This window comes from Pseudophryne corroboree, chromosome 1 (genome assembly GCF_028390025.1).
Source record: "Pseudophryne corroboree isolate aPseCor3 chromosome 1, aPseCor3.hap2, whole genome shotgun sequence".
NCBI lineage: Eukaryota > Metazoa > Chordata > Amphibia > Anura > Myobatrachidae > Pseudophryne > Pseudophryne corroboree.
In genome coordinates, this window is record NC_086444.1 from 416,597,151 (window position 1) to 416,619,167 (window position 22,017).

Here is a 22,017-nt window from a genome sequence, read left to right on the forward strand (position 1 = left end):
TTGTAATCGAAGAAGCAATAGTATATGCAATAATATAGGTAAACATTAGACAGTTCACATATAAGGCAAGTGTCTTATCATACATGATTTGGGGGTACCAGTGCAGCATAATGCGGGGTGGATTTAAATTCCATCCAGCTGAACCATGTTGCTACGTAATATGAGTGTTTCTCCAAAGCTGTACAGAATATATCTTCCATATTCATATAGAAGTAAATTTTCTGACACCAGTCACAGATCTCCAATGAACCAGAACAATGGTTCTGATCGCATTATCTAAATGTTTAAGTAGTGATCTTTTTTCTTTTTTAAGCAGATATAGGGATGATGGAGTGGGACAACAGCCAGAAGTCCAAACCTTTAGGGACCTGGTAACCCACGATTTTGGTTGTCAGTTCTATAATTTTATTCCAGAAAGGAATTATTAGTGGACAGTCCCAACAGATGTGTACTAAAGTGCCTCTGTCTTTACCACAAAGCCAGCACAGGGGAAAAATAGAGGGGGGAAAATTGTGTAGGAAAGTGGGGCATCTGTACCATCTTGTCAGCAATTTCTACTGGGTTTCAAGTACTTCAAGGCTCGTGGAGCACTGTGTGATGACTTGGCACTGTTTCTCCCAGTTAATAGTAATTCCCTGGGAAATAAAATCACTGTCGCAAGCATCAAAGGATGTAGGATTATTTGGAAAGGAACTCTGTAGCAAAATTTTATATGTTCCTGAAATTTTATATGAGGGCTCTGAAGATTGAGAGCACATAATTTCAAAGGGTGAGAAGTCTCTTAACAAACCTCGAAATTCCTCCTAGTGAAGATATAAAATGCCGTATCTGGAAGTAAAACCAGTAATCTCTCGATAGTGTAACAGCTATTTCGCTAATCATGAAAAATGGTTTAATTCTACGATTTGTCAATAAATAAGTTATTCTGGATATCCCTGCTCTCCTCCAATGATAAGCCGTCTTACCCGAAGTAGCTGGGAGAAAATCAGGGTTGTCTACGAAGGGCAGAAGTGGTGAAATAACAGAGGAAATTCCCGGTTTAAGATGGAGCCTCTTCCAAAGTGCTAAGGTGGGACCTACTGTGTGGTGTGTTGATCTGCTTATATTTGGAAGCCATGGAATGGCTTGTAAATTTATGTTTGCAGAGAAACTCTCTAACTCTACCCATTGCGACTTCTTTAAGTCAGATCGGGTCCTGGTGGTCATTCCGAGTTGATCACTAGCTGCATTTGTTCACAGCGTAGCAATCAGGCTAAAAAACGGCAGTTCTGCGCATGCGTCACAATGCGCACGCGCGACGTACGGGCACAATGAACGATGCAGATTTGCACAGGGTCTAGCGATGCATTTCAGTCGCACTGGTTGCCGCAGAGTGATTGGCATGAAGTGGGCGTTTCTGGGTGGCAACTGACCATTTTCAGGGAGTGTTCGGAAAAACGCAGGCGTGCCAGGGAAAACGCAGTTGTGGCTGGGCGAACGCTGGGCGGGTGTGTGTCGTCAAATCCGGAACTGAATAGTCTGAAGTGATAGCAAGCGCTGAGTAGGTATTGAGCTACTCTGAAACTACACAAAAAATGTTTGCAGGCGCTCTGCGATAAAAACGTTCGCACTTCTGCTAAGCTAAAATACACTCCCAGTGGGCGGCAGCATAGCGTTTGCATGGCTGCTAAAAACTGCTAGCGAGCGAACAACTCGGTATGACCCCCCCAATCCACTATTCTATGTAGAACAGTGGTCTGGTAGTACGCATTTATCATAGGCAATTGTTGGCCTCCTTGAGTTTTATGGCGAAACAGGTTGCTATGCTTGATTCTGGGCTTCCGACCTCCCCACACAAAGTGACTGATAGCTCTATGAGCGTCTGAGAGGACGTGAGATCAGATGGAAGTTTCAAAGGAATTGTCTGGAACAAATATAACAATCTGGGGAGTATATTCACTTTTACAATATTCATACGTCCGAACCATGAAAACTTCTGTGTGAGCCACTGCACCATTTCTTATTTAACTTTCTTCAAAAGAGGGACATGATTTTTACTGACCGTTGTATGGAGAAACGAGGGTATTAAAATACCCAAATACTTTGTGTGAGAGTGTTGCCAAGTCAAAGGAAATGCCGAAGACAGGGCCGAGACCATGGTCCCAGGCATTTTAATATTCAAATCTGTAGACTTTGAAAAATGTATTTTGAAGTTGGATAATTTACCAAATTTGGTAAATTCTCCCATAAGGTTTAGAAGAGAGACAACCGGGTTAGTTATAATCGCTAGTAAGACATCTGCAAATAAGGCTAAGCGATGGTCTATCTTACCAGCTCTCAACCCAGCAATATTGGGATTGGTTCTAATAGCCCTCGCCAATGCCTCCATACAGATAACAAAAATTAAAGGGGAGAGTTGCCACCCTTGGCGAGTGCCAATGATTGTCTTTTTTATTGCGATAGATGTGGTTTTGTGTAATTTGACTGTAATTTCTGTCACAGCAGGTAGCGGGGGAAGGAGCGGTGCACAAGGCTTGGTAAGTAAGGAATTGTCAGAATGCCTTGCATAAGTCACCAATTAGTATGCCTGGTTCCAGCTAAATGCGGCATGGGCCGCCATACGGGTTGCGTGCCGTGGTAGGGTGTTATGCGCATGGTAGCTGGTTCCCCAATGAACGGAGCGTGGTATGTGTGCCCACAAGGGTGGGCCGAGCACGCCTCAGGTGGGAGGGGCGTGACCGCATGCCTATAAGGTTGCGCAAAGCATGCCCCAGTTGTTTCTAACATCGGGAGAGCCATGCACTGCTTCCTTTCCTTTACGCTGCGATTGGTGTGTTTTGGTATCAGGTAAAAATAAAGCTGTGTCTATTTTTTCTTTGCACAAAAGTACTAGTCTCGTCTCAGTTATTTAGTTTGCGCAAGGTGGCGGGGTGCTGGTAAGTCGGCCTCTCATTCTTATGGTGATTGCTCTTAGCAAGACTACTACAAATTCTATTCCTATATATCTGTGAAGACCAAATAATAGCTGCCAGAAAGGTAGCTCTCAACATGTTATGTGCTGGCAAAACAGGTATAATGACATGGATAATGTCACTGAAAACAGAGCTCCGAGGCATTTCCAATGTATCTCTGCTCCCCACTACATTGTGCCTTTTTGCTATCGTACAGAGGGGTTCATTCAGACCTGATCGCACGCAGGCTATTTTTTGCACTGCTGCGATCAGGTAGTCGCCGCCTACAGGGGAGGGGGTAATCGCTGTGCAGAGGAACAAACTCTTGTGCAGAGAGCTGCACAAGTCTCTGCACAGCTCAGGACTTACTCAGCCTCTGCGATGATCCTGGCCAGAGCTGATGTCAGGAACCCTCCCTGGAAACGGCCGGGCATGCCTGCGTTTTCCTGGACACTCCCTGAAAACGGTGAGTGGACACCCCCAGGTGGCCTCTTCCTGTCAATCTTCTTGTGTTCGCCGGTGTGAACGCTTTCTTAGTTCAATCCGTCGCTGCCCGGCGACACCCGTCGACGGCTGCTGACGTACCTGCGCAATGCGGACCATACGCATGCGCTGTTCAGACCCGATCGCACCGCTGCTAAAAAAGCTAGCGTGCGTTCGGGTCTGAATGATCCCCAGAGTTTCCCAAATTACTGAAAATGGTGAGTTGACACTCCCAGGCGACCTCTTCCTGTCAATCTTCTTGCGTTCGCCGGTGTGAACGCTTTCTTAGTTCAATCCGTCACTGCCCGGCGACACCCGGCGACGGCGGCTGACGTACCTGCGCAATGCGGACCATACGCATGCGCTGTTCAGACCCGATCGCACCGCTGCTAAAAAAGCTAGCGTGCGTTCTGGTCTGAATGATCCCCCAGAGCTTCCCAAATTACTTCTTTACAGTCCAGGTTTTAAGGCTGTCCAGGCTTGATCACAGGTGACCTACAGTAATTAGTACCTCATTCAATTTTATTTAATTATCTGGACTCAAGCATGGATATCCTTAAAACCTGAAATGTAATGGTGGAGTTTTGGAAACTCTGGATTAATAGATATGAACTACAATTGTTAGGCCACACACCCCACAAGCAAACTATGGGGCCGATTCAGACCTGATCGCTAGGCTGCGTTTTCTCACAGACTGCGATCAGATCTGAACTGCGCATGCGTATGCACCGCAATGCGCAGGCGCTACAGTCCGCAGATACAGGGTTCGCCAGTCAGCGACAGGATGGTGTGAAAATTCCAAAAGCACAGGCGATCAAAAGGAGATTGACAGGAAGAGGGCGTTTGTGGGTGGCAACTGACCGTTTTAAAAGGAGTGTCCGGGAAAACACAGAAAGGACCAGGCGTTTGGAGGGAGGGATTCTGACGTCAGCTTGGCCCAGATCATCGCAGTGGCTAATAAGTCCTGGGCTGAGTAGAAACTACACGAACTTCTGTTTGTGCAGCTCTGCTACACATGCGATCTCACACCTGCACACAGCTAATACTTTCAAAAAATTCACCCTAGCGATCAGATCTGAATTACCCCCTATGGGTGGTATTCAATTTTTCCCACATCCGTTATGTTTCTGATGGCGGGCGTGGTATCATCATGGCGCCCTAACCCTTTACGCAGCTGAACCTGATTACTATGGGTGCGATATTTGCAATAATGGGTATAACTTTTGACAGGTGATTGGTTGGGCTTGATATATCATTTGAATACCGCCCTATGTTTGTTATATTTGTGGGCCTGTTGCCTTCACATGTTGACTTAATGAAGGTTTAAATATAACTTGCTTTTCATTTTTAATACAAACAGAAATATAAACCTAACCTAAGGCATTATAAATTCATAGTTATCAAGTATAAATAGTGACCTAAATAGTCCAGTAAAATAAAAATAGCAAAACCTTAATTCCAGCTGTGTGACCACACTGTCAAACCGTTACTCTCCACCAATCACAGCTGCCTCAGAGTCACTTCCAATAAACAGAGGCCTGGGCTTATTCGTCGGTGCTGCGTCAGGAGATCATGTCATCAATGTGGACATCATCAACATCCACAGCTTTCCATGCAGGAGGGAGGTGAGTCTGGGCAACATGTTCACCTGACATCTGTGAGAAATAATGTGATACCATGCAGTAGCCCTGTATCAGTCACAGATCTGATCCCACTACAGATAGTAACCCGCTGTTGCAGACTATTACTTTACAGGTGACTCTGACAACGGCCATCTCCTAAGAGGAGCGATCCTCTGCAATACGGCCATGTTGGAAAAGGGAGTATAAGCCAGTAACATTTTTTTATAAAGTAAAAAAAAAAAATTTGTGGTAGGAGAGAAGAGGGGCAGTTATTGCCAGCAGGCTGAGGAGCAGCTCTCTGATTCTGGAAGGGTTACGTCTACTTACCCTTCATGGAGAGGACCTTTCCCATAAGCCCCTGGGTCCATGTCACCAACTATTTGGAATAGTAACCTGTGGCGAGCGAAGCGGAGCGAGACACCGTGCCTGAAGCGTGGCGAGCATCCAATAGTGCATAGAAGAAAGAAAATAACCTCAAACAAACAGAGAACGGATAAAACATTAAGGTGCTGTAAGGGCGGAAGTTCTCATCTGCCCTCTCATGCTGTCACTTCCAGGTCCTGATCACCAAGGGAACATATACACAACCATGCTGGAAGGGGAGCCGGAGGAGGGGCTGAAAGAGGCGGCCATTACTAATAATGGAGTGTGTGCTGAGAGTGCGGCTCCTGCAGAGAAGCTGAGGAAATGAGCTTCAGGAAAAGAGTTGCTGGGACTTGCAGTGCCACAGTCTGTTTCAGTGTTTTAACTAAGTTGGAACTAAGTATTATTATTATTATTATTATTACATTTTATTTATAGGGCGCCACAAGTGTTTCGCAGCGCCGTACAAAGGACAGTACAGGGAGACAAAACTTAGCATAACAGTAAATAAATAACAAAAATGGAGTGCAGGTAACAAAGAGCACCACAATTCTCAAAGCATAATACAGCTTAGATGTAAGTAGCGAAGGAGTAATCATTGTACTACTTGGGGCTGGCGGCCATAGATAGAGAGGGGCCATTTACCAGCAGGAGAAAAAGCAGGTAAAGATGGTCGCTGAGTGAAATGTGTCAAGAAGAGGGCTTAGACAAGAGGAAAGAGGGCCCTGCTCTGAAGAGCTAACAATCTAGTAAACATATTCCAGTAAAGTGGTGCTTTCCTGCGACAGATTTGGTGAGAGGAAGCCTTGCATTATACACAAAAGCAGTCACTGTGTGGCATCAATGTAGCTGCTATTATATTTGTACAACATCACTGCAACAATACTATTTAACTAAAACCTTTTTCATGCATGCATTCAGTTAAATGTCTCAATATGCACACACAAGATGTCAAATGGGATTTAAGACTAGAGATGTGCGGCGGGCACTTTTGGTGTTTTGGTTTTGGATCTGGATCCCCGCTCGTGTTTTGGATCTGGATTGGTTTTGCCAAAACCACCCTTTCGGGTTTTGGTTTTGGATCTGGATGATTTTAGAAAAAAAACACAAAAACAGCTAAATTCACAGAATTTGGGGGTAATTTTGATCCCATAGTATTATTAACATCAATAACATTCATTTCCACTCACTTCCAGTCTATTCTGAACACCTCATAATATTGTTTTTAGGCCAAAAGGTTGCACGAGGTAGCTGGATGTCCAGAGTGAAAATGGCAGCGACGCGCAGCTTTTTATATGGGATCCAAATCCCGCGAGAATCCGACAGCGGGATAATGACGTTTTGCCTTGTTCTGGTTTCCGAATCTGGCGGGAAGTCCTGATTCAGATTCGAAGCGTGAAGTTCGGGAGGTTCGGATCTCAGGGAACCGAACCCACTCATCTCTACTTAAGACTGCAGGTATTATAGTCAGTGTTAATTAAGTCTGTAGGAATATTTTGGTATTTTAGATTGTGCAAAACCAGATAAATCATAATTAACCTATTGCCTGGCATGGTTGCATCAGATGCGACCATGCCTGCAAGTGCTTTATCTGACCTGGTCGCACAGGATGCGACCAGTCAGATAAACTGTTAGAAGCGGCAGGGAAACTTTCTCCGCTGCTGCTGTCAGAGGGACCGGAAGGTACCTCTGCCTTCCTGCACTCTCCCCTACTGATTGCCGTGCTGCCGATCACTGCTGATCGATCAGCACGGCAGGATCCCCCCCTCCAGCGGCTGCAGACAATGGCCGCTGGGGAGTGTCAAGTAACCCTCCCAAGCCACCCCCAGACCCACCCTATATACCTGGAGGCTGTCCCGGCTTTCAAAATGAAAGCCGCTATGGTCACGATGTTTCCGATGTTCCGATGGTCGCGATATTCCCGATCGATGTCTCGATGTTTGGGGGGGGGGATATTTAAAAAAAAAAAGTAAAACAAATATTTTTTTTTCTTTTTTTTTTAAATAAAATAATATTGGATAGGGTTAAATTCATGTTCTTCACCTAATTCACTCGTAAAAAAAACCCTGACAATTTTGGAGCGGTTTTTGGCTAAATAAATCGTCAGTTAAGTGGTTAAAGTGATACTGTGCATATTGAAACTTGTATTGAGCAGAATTTAACTACTTGTAATTAAGTTTTCTCATACGTCCTAGAGGATGCTGGGGTCCACTTTAGTACCATGGGGTATAGACGGTTCCGCAGGAGCCATGGGCACTTTAAGACTTTTCAAGGGTGTGAACTGGCTCCTCCCTCTATGCCCCTCCTCCAGACCTCAGTTTTAGAAATGTGCAGACTGGATGCACTCCAGGGGAGCTCTACTGAGTTTCTCTGAAAGACTTATATTAGGTTTTTTATTTTCAGGGAGGACGGCTGGCAACAGTCTCCCTGCTTCGTGGGACTTTGGGGGCAGAAGTAGGAACCAACTTCCTAAATAGTTTCATGGCTCTGCTTCTGGCTGACAGGACACCATTAGCTCCTAAAGGGATGCTGAACGCTAGCTGCGGCTATGTGCTTTCTCCCACAGCCCGCCGTCACCCCCCTTACAGATCCAGAAGTAAGAAGACAGGTGAGTGTAAGAAGAAGAGGATCTTCACACATCTTGACGGCTGAAAGGTACCGAGCAGTGGGCGGGAACGCTGCGCGCCATGCTACCCACACAGGCACTGCAGGGTGCAGGGGGGGCGCCCTGGGCAGCATGAAACCTTGTACACTGGCATATAAGGGGCATAAGATGCTGTGGCACAGCCCTACCCCCGCCAGTATAAATATCAGAAGCATTAAGTCTGAGGGGAAATGCGCCGTTACGGGGGCAGGGCTTCCTCCTCATTCAGCCAGCACACTGCTCAGCACCATTTTCTCTCATTCCAGAGCTGCAGAGAAGAACGCTGGTCCTCCTCCACTGCTGAACTAAGTATCAGGGTGCAAAACAGGGGGGCACAGTGAAATTTGGTGCTATACATGGTATAATTATCATTATAAAAGCGCTGCAGGTCCATGGACATTTTGTGTGTCACAGACATTTTATTGCTGGCGCTGGGTTGTGAACTGGCAAATCCTATCTGTGTCCTTCTGACAGATTTTACTGTGGGTCTGTCCCCTATAAGTCCCGGAGTGTCTGTGGTGTGGTTGTGCACATGTGTGACATGTCTGAGGCAGGGAGCTCTTCCCCTGAGGGAGCCATCTTAGGGACACAGAGTTGTAATGTGGTGGCTCTGCCGGCACACCATGAGCCTGAATGGGTGAAAGAATTACGTGATAGTGTGAATCATATCAGTAAGAGATTAGATAAGTCTGAGTCTCATGCAGAAAACTGGAGAAAATCAGTGGAAGATGTGATTTTTAGTGGTTCTGCTTTTTCATCCGCAGGCGACCCCTCTCAGGGGCAAACGCAGGATTTGTAAAGGGGGGTTTCCAATGTGGGTGTGGAGCCATGCATACAGTAGGTGGGGGCAGGGGAAGGACTAAAGTGACACTATATGTGTACATAAATATATAGCACACATACCTCTTTCACTTTATACGCACAAACACACAATCTCTTTCATTTTGTATATGCACACACACCCTTTTCACTTTATACGCACACCTCTTTCACTTATAACGCACACACACCTCTTTCACACACACCTCTCACTTATTACACACACACATCTCTTTCACTTTAAACGCACACACACCCTTTTTCACTTTATACGCACACCTTTCACTTATTACGCACACACACTTTTCACTTATTACGCACACACACATCTTTCACTTTATATGCACACACACACCTCTTTCACTTATCACACACACCCCTTTCACCTTATATGCACACACACACCTCTTTCACTTATTACACACACACACACACACACACACACACACACACACACACACACACACACACACCTTTCACTTTATATGCACACCACTTTCACTTATTACGCACACCCACTTTTCACTTATTACGCGCACACACACCTTTCACTTCAAAATATGCACACACACCTCTTCACTTATTACAAACGCACACTTCACCTTAATAACACACACACACACACACACACACACACACACACACACACACACACACACACACACACACACTTCACCTTAACACACACACACACACACACACACACACACACACACACACACACACACTCACTCACTCACTTCACCTTAATAACACACATACACTTTACTTTACACTCTCCCCTATATCACTTAATAATATGTATGCACATAAACACAGGTGGATGCGATGCTTCCCCTGCCGTCCCCCAGCACCCCATACTTGCACCACACATGCTTGATCCGCAGGCTTCATAACTGTGACTATGGCTGGCCGGGACGGAGGAAGAGAGTGCTTATCCCGGCCAGCATTGTTACCATGGGCACTGCTGCTCCTGAGAAGCTGTGCTCCCCAGCGCCACCTATTGTCGAGTCAGCCCGCTGCCGGCGGCTCTATGAATAGACCAGCTCCTCCGTCTTTATTACAAAAAACAAAACAAAAAACTAATCGTTCAGCTGGGGCGATGGAGTTGAGAGCAGGGGGGGTTTCTATGTACTCAGAACCCCCCCCCCCTGGGTGCGCTAGTGCCTCTGGGTCACATAAAAGACCATTTGCACAAATAGTACAAACTGATACCGACACGGACTCTGATTCCTGTGTCGACACTAGTGATTCCAGGGGAATAGATCCTAAATTGGCAAAAAGCATTCAATACATGATTGTTGCTATAAGGGAGGTTTTGGAAGTTACGGAAGCCCCTCCTGTACCTCAGGAAAAGGCTTATTTTTATAAAGAAAAGAAAATTAATGTTACTTTCCCTCCTTCTCACAAGCTAAATACTCTCTTTGAGGGAATTTGGGCAAACCCTGAAAAGAAATGTCAGATTCCCAAAAGGATTCAGGTTGCTTATCCTTTCCCGGTAGAGGACAGGAAAAGGTAGGAGTCACCCCCAGTTTTAGACAGTGCCCTGTCACGCTTAACAAAAAAGGTGATACTCCCTGCACCTGGGACGGCTTCACTAAAGGAGCCGGCAGACCGCAAAATGGAGACTACGTTAAAATCTATTTATGTGGCCAATGATACACTGCTCAGGCCCACCACTGCTTGTGCGTGGGTGAGTAGTGCTATCGAAAAATGGTCAGATAACTTGTCATCTGAAATTGACGATCTCCTAAAGTTAGGTCATATCAAAGACGCTGCTGCATACATGCTAGAAGCCATGAAGGATATTGGACTTTTAGGTTCAAAAGCCGCTACCATGGCAGTCTCGGCTCGGAGGGCGTTGTCGAGTCGCCAGTGGAATGCTGACGCAGATTCAAAAAGAAATATGGAGGCTCTCCCGTATAAAGGTGATGCCTTGTTTGGAGATGGGCTAGATGCGTTGGTCTCTGCGGCTACCGCAGGTAAGTCGTAATGTTTGCCTTATGCTTCTGCACCGTCGAAAAAGACATATCACTCTCAGATGCAGTCCTTTCGGCCCAACAAATGCAGAAAGGCCAAAGGTTCCCCCTTCTTTGCAGGTAGAGGGAGGGGATGGGGAAAAAAGCCTGCAGCGTCTCCCGGATTGCAGGAGCAGAAGTCCACCCCTGCTTCTGCCAAATCTGCAGGAGTCCGCTCGGGTGGGAGCACGTCTGAAACTTTTCAGTCAGGTCTGGGGACAATCTGTCCTGGACCCATGGGTCTTGCAAATAGTGTCCCATGGATACAAACTGGAGTTTCAAGACGTCCCCCCATGCCGATTTTTCAAATCGACCTTGCCAGCTTCTCTTCCAGACAGAGAAGTTGTAACAGCTGCAATTTAAAAATTATGTCAGGATCAAGTCATTGTCCTGGTAACCGTGTCACAACAGGGAGAAGGGTTTTATTCAAGCCTCTTCGTAGTTCCGAAGCCGGACGGCTCGGTCAGACCAATTTTGAACTTGAAATCGCTGAATCTTTACCTGAAAAGATTCAAGTTCAAGATGAAATCTCTGAGAGCAGTGATTTCCAGTCTGGAGGAAGGGGACTTCATGGTGTCAGTAGACATAAAAGATGCTTACTTGCATGTTCCCATTTATCCTCCACATCAAGCTTATCTGAGATTCGCGGTACAGGATTGCCATTACCAGTTCCAGACGTTGCCGTTCGGACTCTCCACGGCACCGAGGCTATTCACCAAGGTGATGGCAGAGATGATGGTCCTCCTTCGACAACAAGGAGTCAATATAATTCCTTACCTGGACGATATCCTGATAAAAGCGAGATCCAAGGAACGGTTGGTGCAGAACATTGCCCTCTCCCTGTCAGTACTCCAATGACACGGTTGGATCATGAATTTTCCAAAGTCACAATTGGAACCGACGACAAGATTGTCCTTTCTGGGGATGATACTGGACACAGAAGTACAGAGGGTATTTCTTCCAGTGGAAAAGGCTCTGGAAGACCGGTCAAGCAAATTTTGAAACCAACAAGAGGGTCGATCCATCAATGCATGCGGTTGTTGGGAAAGATGGTAGCGGCCTACGGGGCCATACAGTTTGGCCGATTCCATGCCAGAGCGTCCCAGTGGGACCTGTTGGACAAGTGGTCCGGATCCCACCTGCACATGCACCAGAAGATAATCCTGTCCTCCAAAGCCAGGATTTCGCTCCTGTGGTGGCTACACAGTTCTCACCTATTAGAGGGATGCAGGTTCGGGATTCAGGACTGGGTCCTAGTAAGCACGGATGCAAGTCTCCAAGGCTGGGGAGCAGTCACACAGGGAAAAAGCTTCCAAGGAAGATGGTCAAGTCAGGAAACCTGTCTTCATATAAACGTGCTGGAATTGAGAGCCATTTACAACGGCCTACTACACGCGGTGCATCTTCTTCAAGAGCAACCCGTTCAGATCCAGTCGGACAATGTAACAGCAGTCGCGTACATAAACCGTCAGGGCGGAACGTAAAGCAGAGCAGCGATGGCAGAGGTGACAAAGATCCTCCTCTGGGCAGAAAGACATGCAAGAGCTCTGTCGGCAATTTTCATTCCGGGAGTGGACAACTGGGAAGCAGACTTCCTCAGCAGACACGATCTCCATCCAGGAGAGTGGGGCCTCCACCAAGAAGTCTTCGCAGAGGTGACAACTCTTTGGGGAGTTCCTCAAGTAGACATGATGGCATCTCGTCTCAACAAGAAGCTTCAGGGATATTGTTCCAGGTCGAGAGACCCTCAAGCAATAGCAGTGGATGCACTGGTGACCCAGTGGGTGTTTCGGTCGGTATATGTCGTCCCTCCACTTCCACTGATACCAAAAGTTTTCAAAATCATACGGAGAACAAGGGTTCGAGCGATCCTCATTGCCCCAGACTGGCCAAGGAGGGCTTGGTATCCAGATCTTCAGGAGTTGCTCATGGAAGATCCTCGGCCTCTTCCACCTCGCGAGGACCTGCTGCAGCAGGGGCCGTGCGTATATCAAGACTTAACGCGGCTACGTTTGACGGCATGGCTCTTGAGCGCCGGATCCTAGCCCGAAAAGGTATTCCAGAAGAAGTCATTTCCACACTTATTCAGGCCAGGAAAGGAGTAACGTCTAAGCATTACCACCGTATTTGGAGAAAATATGTGTCTTGGTGTGAATCCAAGAAGGCTCCATGGAAGAGTTTCAGTTAGGACGTTTTCTCCATTTTCTACAGGCTGGTGTGGATGCGGGCCTACGATTGGGTTCAATCAAGGTCCAGATTTCGGCCTTATCAATTTTCTTTCAAAGACAATTGGCCTCCCTTCCAGAAGTTCAGACGTTCGTGAAAGGAGTGCTGCACATCCAACCTCCATTTGTGCCCTCGGTGGCACCATGGGACATTAATGTGGTGTTGTAGTTCCTGCAATCAGATTGGTTTGAACCACTGAAGGAGATAGAATTGAAGTTTGTCACTTGAAAAGTGGTCATGTTATTGGCCTTGGCATCCGCAAGGCGGGTGTCTGAGTTGGGGGCCTTGTCCCACAAGAGCCCTTACCTGATCTTCCATGAAGATACAGCAGAGTTGAGAACTCGCCAACAATTTCTTCCAAAGGTGGTTTCGTCTTTCCATATGAACCAACCTATTTTGGTGGCAGTGGCTACTGACACCTTCACTGCGTCAAAGTCTCTTGATGTAGTTAGAGCTTTGAAAATTTATGTTGCAAGAACAACTCGGGTATGGAAAACAGAGGCTCTGTTTGTCCTGTATGCTCCCAACAAGATTGGGTGTCCTGCTTCTAAGCAGACCATTGCACACTGGATCAGAGGGACAATTCAGCACGCTCATTCCACGGCATGATTGCCGATACCGAAGTCGGTAAATGCCCATTCTACTAGAAAGGTGGGCGCATCCTGGGCGGCTGCCCGGGGGGTCTCGGCATTACAACTTTGCCGAGCAGCTACTTGGTCAGGGGCAAACACGTTTGCAAAGTTTTAGAAGTTTGACACCTTGGCGGATGAGGACCGCAAGTTTGGTCAATCGGTGCTGTAGGGTCATCCGCACTCTCCCGCCCGTACCGGAGCTTTGGTATAACCACATGGTACTACAGTGGACCCCAGCATCCTCTAGGACGTATGAGAAAACAGGATTTTAATACCTACCGGTAAATCCTTTTCTCCTAGTCCGTAGAGGATGCTGGGCGCCCAACCCAGTGCGTACTTTTCCTGCAGTTATTACGTTTGAAGTTACACAGATGTTGTGTTACGGTTATTTTTAGCATGTTGCTGCAATTGTTCATGCCCGTTGACATGTGTTATGTTGAATGCCATGTGTGCGGCATGGTTGAGGTGTGAGCAGGTATGAATCTCACCATTAAATTATAAGTAAATCCTTTCCTCGAAATGTCCGTCTCCCTGGGCACAGTTCCTATATAAGTCTTTCAGAGAAACTCAGTAGAGCTCCCCTGGAGTGCATCCAGTCTGCCTGGGCACATTTCTAAAACTGAGGTCTGGAGGAGGGGCATAGATGGAGGAGCCAGTTCACACCCTTGAAAAGTCTTAAAGTGCCCATGGCTCCTGCGGAACCGTCTATACCCTATGGTACTAAAGTGGACCCCAGCATCCTCTACGGACTAGGAGAAAAGGATTTACCGGTAGGTATTAAAATCCTGTTATTGACCCACTGTAGGGTCACCATTTTGTGTCACTATTAATATACATTAAAATCCTTTGCATACATTTTGTTTCCCATTCTATCTCGGTCTGAGTGAAGAAACCTTGCCTAAAGGGATATGAGAGGGACTCTGAGGCATATAACAAGTCAGAGCAGCAAGTGACGGGGGGGATCTCCCAACTGCCCACCCCCCAACCGCGAGACAATGCGACCCGCAGGTGGGACAGCAGGACAGACCGTGAAAAACTGGACTGTCCCGTCAAAATCGGGACAGTTAGGAGGTATGGAAACGGGTCAGACGAAAACGCTATGTGTGGCCCTAGTCTTAATATTGACTAGTTCCCGGCCAGTGCAAGTAGTCGCATTGCTAGGACAACTTTTTTGTGCCTGCATTGCACCTATATCTGTGCTTCCTAGTCTCAGCTCTGATGAGTGCCTCAGCTTCCACTTTCAGTTTTTCTGTATTCTGGGCCTAATTCAGGTTGGATCGCAATAAGCGATCCAACCACAATTTCTGAGAAAAAGATGCCCGTCCCAGCTGCAGAAAATGTGATCGCCTCTGCCTGTCAATTAGGCAGAAGTGGCCGCGGGGCGGAGGGGCGGGCAACGCTCCATTTCCAGGGAGGAGACGGAGCGTTGCGAGGGCGGAGGCGGCCAAATGGAGGCGTGTCAGGGGCATGATCACGGCAGCTGCGTGACATCACACGCAGCCGCCGCGATCGCGAACATGCGGGTGCAGCTAACTGCTTGTGCAATGGGGGAGGCTCCGGTTAGCATGCTGGGCGGCCTTGTCCAGCGATGGGCGGCCCCCAGCATGCGCTCCAAAAGATAGCAAAAAAATCTCAGCAAAACTGCGCATTCGTATGTACCGCAATGCGCAGGTGCGTCGTACGGGTACAAAGAGGATCGGTGCTGGGCGATGGATTTAACGTAGAATCCATTCGCACAGCCGATCGCAAGGTGATTGACAGAAAGAGGGCGTTTGTGGGTGTCAACTGACCGTTTTCTGGGAGTGTTTGGAAAAACGCAGGCATGTCCAAGTGTTTGCAGGGCGGGTGTCTGATGTCAATTCCGGGACCAAAAAGACTGAAATGATCGCAAGGGCTGAGTAAGTCCAGAGCTACTCAGAAACTGCAAAAAACTGTTTTGTGCCATCGGCTGCAAAAGCGTTCGCACACCTGCAAAGCGAAAATACACTCCCCCACAGGCGGCGACTATCTGATCACAGCGCTGCAAAAATTTGCTAGCGAGCAATCAACTCTGAATGACCCCCTATATGCGAAAGAATGGAAGAAGCAACATGGAACTCCAAGTTACATCACATGTGGTTTGTTCCCGTAATGGAATACCTATTCAGCTTAGTTATTGATGGAGTATCAAAAGTTGGAGACTTGGGCACAATAAAACAACTTCCATGTCACTGGAGGCTCATAAAATCCTACCAATCCTGGTCTTCTCTATGCCAATTCTCCTATACTTCCATCTTCCTTCTAACCAGTACTTAGTTTTGTTTCCCTCATCTACTAACTGGTATGTTATAAGAAGTGTGAATCCACTTTTTTTCATACACCCTCCAGCCCCAATATATACTGTACTGTAAACTCAAAACTATGTCAGTGGTAAATATGATTGTTAAGCGAAATGTTACCTAGCCCCCCTCCTCCAGTGAAATCTGCCACCCCAGTGAAAGCCTAAAAGTGGCTTCCCATTGGAAGTGCTGGCTTCTAATCACATGATGGACAGACTGTCCAAGGGGAATGTGTTTTTTCCCCCTGAGACTGTCAGTCCGGACTGCAATTAGCAGAGTGAGCACTTCCAATGGGAAGCCACTCCCCTGCTATAATGGCAGCCCTAATTGGCTTCTAGGAGCTTCAGCCAATGCAGTCCCTAGAAGCCAGAACACATTTCAGACAGACAGACAGACCTCCCGTGAAATAGAGGTTGGAGCTGCTGCTGGTTATGAATTTGTTTTGAATGGAGCTAAAAAGCGGGCAATGAAGATAGTAAAAGACCAGCTACACCCCGGCCACAGCATGTTTAACTTGCTTCCTTCAGGCAGGCGTTACAGGGCTGTCCCCGCCAGATCCACCAGAAGCCTCAAAAGTTTCTTTCCCCAAGCTGTCCGCCTGCTGAACTCCTGAACATTGACTGACTAGACGTACATGCAACTCACTTGTGTCCCTACGGTATACCTATCTGTGTAACTTTACTTGCCCCCCCCCACACACACACACACACACCTGCTTACCTGTTACCTACTTGGCTGTTGTATAGCAAACCGAAGACAAATTCCTAGTATACGTAAGTATACCTGGCCAATAAAGCTGATTCTGATTCTGATGTTATATAATTATCTGGGATATTTAATTAGTACATCTGGACATAATAATGCTATCATCGGTTGGCCTTAAATAGTGTTTGGTGATAGAAGTATTTTATTCCCTTGCTATTGCTGATATGAGAATGAAAAAGAAAAATAAATGTTGATTTTATCTGCTTTAATTCAGGTGATTACCTTCTGTTTAATGGTGTTTATGGAGTAGCGTGAAGATTAATATCTGAAGATGTTTGTGCACTGCAGTTCTGAAACATACATAAATAACATCCAACATAGGGGTATATTTACTAAGCTCCCGATTTTGACCGATTTGGTGTTTTTTGTTCAAAATGTCATCTCAGGAATTTACTAAACTCAAATCTCGGCAGTGATGAGGGCATTCGTATTTTTTTTACGGCTGTGTTGTAAAAATACGAATGAATACACCATCGGTCAAACGCGGCTGTTTAGGTATAGAACTCGGTCATTTACTATGCATTCGTATTTGAAATCTCTACCGTGAAAGAGCATTTGCGGGCGTAAAAAAATACAATTTGTAAAAAAACACGGGAAAAAAGTAGACCTGCTTTTGAGAAGCGTGTTTACATGTGTTCCGACTTCATCATTAATCACACCTGCACTTTTGGCCGTTTAAAAGGTGGGCCAGCACATTTGGCAAATCAATCACTCTGAAATGGCTGCTGCCGTGTGTAGCAGTGAATTTGGTTTTGCTGTGGGATTCCTGAGACTGCTCCATGAGGCTACAAGAAACCAGGGCCAGGAAAGTGAACATGGTCAGCAGGATGTACAGGTGCCGTGGAGGCTGCGCAGGCCTCGGTTTTTTAGGGGGCGTTTGAACTTAAACGCATTGGCCGATGACCAGGTCATACAGATGTTCAAGCTAAATAGGACCAACATTTTCCGTCTGTATGACCTAGTCAAACTGGAACTAGACCCTGAGACAGCACGCTCTCGTTCTGTCTCAGGCCTGCACAAACTCCTTGCTGTGTTGCACTTTATGGCTACTGGCAGCTTTCAGGCTGTGACAGGCGATGTAATAGGAATCTCACAGCTCACCTTTTCAAAATATTTAAATCAGGTGAGGCAAACCATACATACTCCTCTATGCCCCATTTCTGTATTGTGTAATGTGAATTTATAACAGTATATTTGAACAAAGTGCTTAAGACACTCATCTTATATTTTTGACTGTACACTCAGGTTTTGGATGCATTTGAACCCCACATAGATGCCTCTATCTGCTTCCCTACCCAGGAGTCTCAGTGGCATGCAGTCAAGGTAGCTTTCTATGAGCTTGCTGGCATGCCAAATGTACTGGTTGCCATAGATTGCACACACGTTGAGCTGAGACCACCTAGGGGCAGGCAATATATTTATATAAATAGACATTTTGGGCAATCAACTAATGTCCAGGTGGTTTGTGATGCAAATCTCAAAATTATGAGTGTTGTTGCGGGTTACCCTGGCGGCTGCCATGACTCCTTCATCCTTAGTCAGTCATCCCTCTTTGATAAATTTGAGGCTGGAGAAATGCCGGATGGCTGGCTGCTGGGTATATACCAAGTATTTGTGTTTAATTTTGTGCTTACCTCAACCTGCACATTATGTTAGCACTGTGTTTGTGCATCAATATTTTACAATGCTGCTAATCTTTGACTCCATTGTCCGCCCCTGATTCCCCTGCTGAACACAATTACAATCATGCACATATGTCTACGCGGAATGTGATAGAACGATGTTTTGGTGTACTGAAATCAAGGTTTCGGTGTCTGGATAAGTCTGCCGGGCTTTTGTTGTATAGTCCCTTAAAGGTGACTAGGATTGTGTTCTGCTGCTGTTTTCTTCATAACATGTGTCTGCAGCAACTTCTGCCACATGATGATGATGATGATGATGATGATGAAGAAGAAAGCAGTCAGCAAGCAGAGGAGTTAGAAACATCTGGTGACACTGTGAGTACAGATATAGGGAGGCAGGTAAGGCAAGACCTGATTTTGGCACATTTTAGCGGTAAGTAAATTTGCCTGTGTGCTTTGTATATGAACAATTAAGGCACACCAATGTATTTTCTGTAGTAATGTGGCTCTTGCTCCCTCTTGAGCTAGTCAGCTGAGTGTTGTTTATTTGCTTGATATGTGTTTATGTCTAACTGTTGGGTATCAGTTACTTAGCTATTTGTATAGCGTTTTTGTTTATTAATTATGTGTTTATAATGTTAAAAGTTTCTTTTTCACATTCAAAGGTAATGTTTGCCACAATACTACATAATAATTTAGTATGCACTAACAACCATTATTGTTTAGCCTATTGTTTGTGTTTGTTGTGTGTCGACTTTCTTCTAAAGCTGTGTTTGAAATATGTTACCTCATTATCACAACATAATGGACATGGGGCCTAATTCTGAGTTGATCGCAGCATCAAATTTGTTAGCAATTGGGCAAAACCATGTGCACTGCAGGGGGGACATATGTAACATGTGCAGAGAGAGTTAGATTTGGGTGGGGTGCATTCAAACTGAAATCTAAATTGCAGTGTAAAAATAAAGCAGCCAGTATTTACCCTGCACAGAAATTAAATAACCCACCCAAATCTAACTCTCTCTGTAAATGTTATATCTGCCCCCCCCCCCCTGCAGTGCACATGGTTTTGCCCAATTGCTAACAAACTTGCTGCTGTGATCAACTCAGAATTACCCCCATTGAGTAATGTGTGCCAATTAGCCAAACATACATTGACTAACACCAACCTTACAAAATTGTTTACACATAATTATGGCTGTGATGTGGTAAACGTTCATGTTAGTAATGATGCTAGAATATTCCCAACACATGTGAGTGTTAACTCTAAGAATTTTCCTCTTACACTGACAGTTTTTTGCACATAACACATTGCAAATCAATCAGTTTTCACATTTATTACTGTACAACATGTGTTTTCATTACAAATAACTGCTATTGTGTAGACCTAGTTTTGTCAACAATGTGTCTCCAGCTGCAGGGTGGCCTATTTCTTAGGCTGTTCTTTGGTGGCTGAATTGGTTTGGTTTGGCCAGTGGAGCGGGTTCGGCTTGATCTTCGAACTGGTGATGAAATTGGGGTCTGTGTAGGTGTGTTGGTCCCTGAGCTGGAACCTTATTGGTGTTGTGCCAACAAATTCATATTTTGACTGAGGTTAGCCAGGGTTGCCGTAAGTTGTGTTGTGGCTGTTGTGTTGTTGTCTATGATGCGAGACATGGTTTCTGATATAATTTGATTACTTTGAATTAACTGAATGAGGGCCTGTTGATGGCGTGGTTGCTCATCCATTATGCGCTGAAAGGTAACAATAAGTTGGCTGTTATCTGCTCTCATCTGCTCCATACTGTTTGCGACTCTGCATAGCTGGACATTGAGCCTGCTTGTGTTTCTACACAGTCTCGGGAGATGATGGGGCAGACAGGCTAGGTATTGGGTGTGTGTGCGTAGGCAATCAATATTCTGTGCCTGTTGTTGGTTCCATGTTACCCAAAATGATGGTTCAGGTTGTTGCGGGGGGGTTGTTTGGCTCAATTGTGGGTGTGGTGACATTTGAGGTGGCGCGGTACTTTCCTGAGGCGTGCTTGGTTGGTTAACGTCTATTGCTTGCAGATGGAGGGTGTATGTTTCCTGTTCAGATTCCTGCTGGGCTTCCGGGGGCATGATGTCTGGTTCTGTATGGGGTTTAAGGGGACAACATTTGAGTGTATTCGAAAATTATGCTGGATTTCATATTTAGTTTAACTTTCAAGACTTGTTTGTCAAACATTTTTCTAAAGCAAATTAGGATGTTCACCAAGACTCGTATACACAATCAAAAAGGCCAATTATGTTGGTTTTTATGTTGAAAAAAATGACTTCAAAACAAAAGTGGACACATGTTTGACAAATACCACACTTACGAAACAAACACACAGAGGTACAAAGTTTACACCATGAAAAAAAGTGATTTGTCACCCGCCGTATCGTACTTGCATTAAAATATCAAACAGTAAATGACAATATGAATTCTATCACCATTATGAAAGGGTGTGAATCTACCTGAAACTCAATATTTTACTATTCAAATAAATAATGACAACACAATACTACTGTAAGGCACAAGAGAACACTCTAAATGTGAAAAACTTTTTTAGTTGTTTTTTGTTTTTAACAATTTGCAAGCCATGTGCTTGGTGCTGTGGATAAGTACTAGGATTATTTAATTTTTTGGCTGATGTGTAATTTGTGTTTTGTGTTTACTCACCAGACAGCTGAGGGGAATGTGGACCCTGTGATTGAGTACTCTCCAAAATGTGTTCTGGTGGCTGAGGCAACACAGTAGAAATACGACGTGGGGGTGTGCTTAATGCTGGTGTTGGTGCGACATCAGGATGACGTCTTTTGCTAGGCCTGCTCGTGTGGCTGCCAGACCCCTGTGAAGGACGTCTTTGTGGACTGTGATGCGATGTTGAAGTTCCTATGGATTAATGCAAACATTAGATTATTTTGAATTTTTGTGGTGGCCACATTAACAGGTGTCATTTTTGCGTTACCTGTATCGCCAGCATCCTCAGCTCTTGACAGTGTTGCTTGTGTTCTGGAAGTGGTGGCTTGCTTTCGTACTGTAAAAATGATACATTGGTGTTTATGACCTTTAATTACAGTGTGTACTTTTGTAAGCAGCAACATTTAGTGATGTGGACATATGATTACCATTATGGGTACAGTTTCTAACAATACATTTTGAAACAATGGGTTGCTTCATTTTTTGTAAACAGGCTAATGAGGTTCCATTTCCAAAGACAAAAACATAGCCAAGTAGTCTAATTTTCCATGGCCAACAGCTGAATATACACACATGTATTACCATATATTTTAAATTATTACATTAATGAGTAAATTTGAAAATCAAATTTAAAAAAATGAAAAATTAGAAAAAAGAAAAGAAAAAGAAAACATACAATACTTAGCCATCTACACTAACATATTGGCCACAAAGACAAGTAAAATACAGCAGACATTAAATACAGCAGACATTAAACAATATTTTAAAAACAAACACAAATAGATAATCAATTTAGAACATAAAAATATTTTAACAATACGATATCATTTTAAAAATGCTAATTAGACATAAACACATATGCAGATATAAC

At 45.2% G+C, this 22,017-nt stretch overlaps 1 protein-coding gene across 1 annotated transcript; it reads right to left on the bottom strand.

Annotated features, from left to right (window-relative positions):
* Nucleotides 1-19,778: 19,778 nt before the first annotated feature.
* Nucleotides 19,779-21,689, bottom strand: LOC134894124 (uncharacterized). Its single transcript, XM_063913744.1, has 3 exons — nucleotides 21,415-21,689; nucleotides 21,126-21,338; nucleotides 19,779-20,553 (listed from the first exon to the last, which is right to left on the bottom strand). The coding sequence occupies exons 1-3, from the start codon at nucleotides 21,548-21,550 to the stop codon at nucleotides 19,997-19,999; spliced, it is 906 nt and encodes a 301-aa protein (XP_063769814.1). The 5' UTR covers nucleotides 21,551-21,689; the 3' UTR covers nucleotides 19,779-19,996.
* Nucleotides 21,690-22,017: the final 328 nt, after the last annotated feature.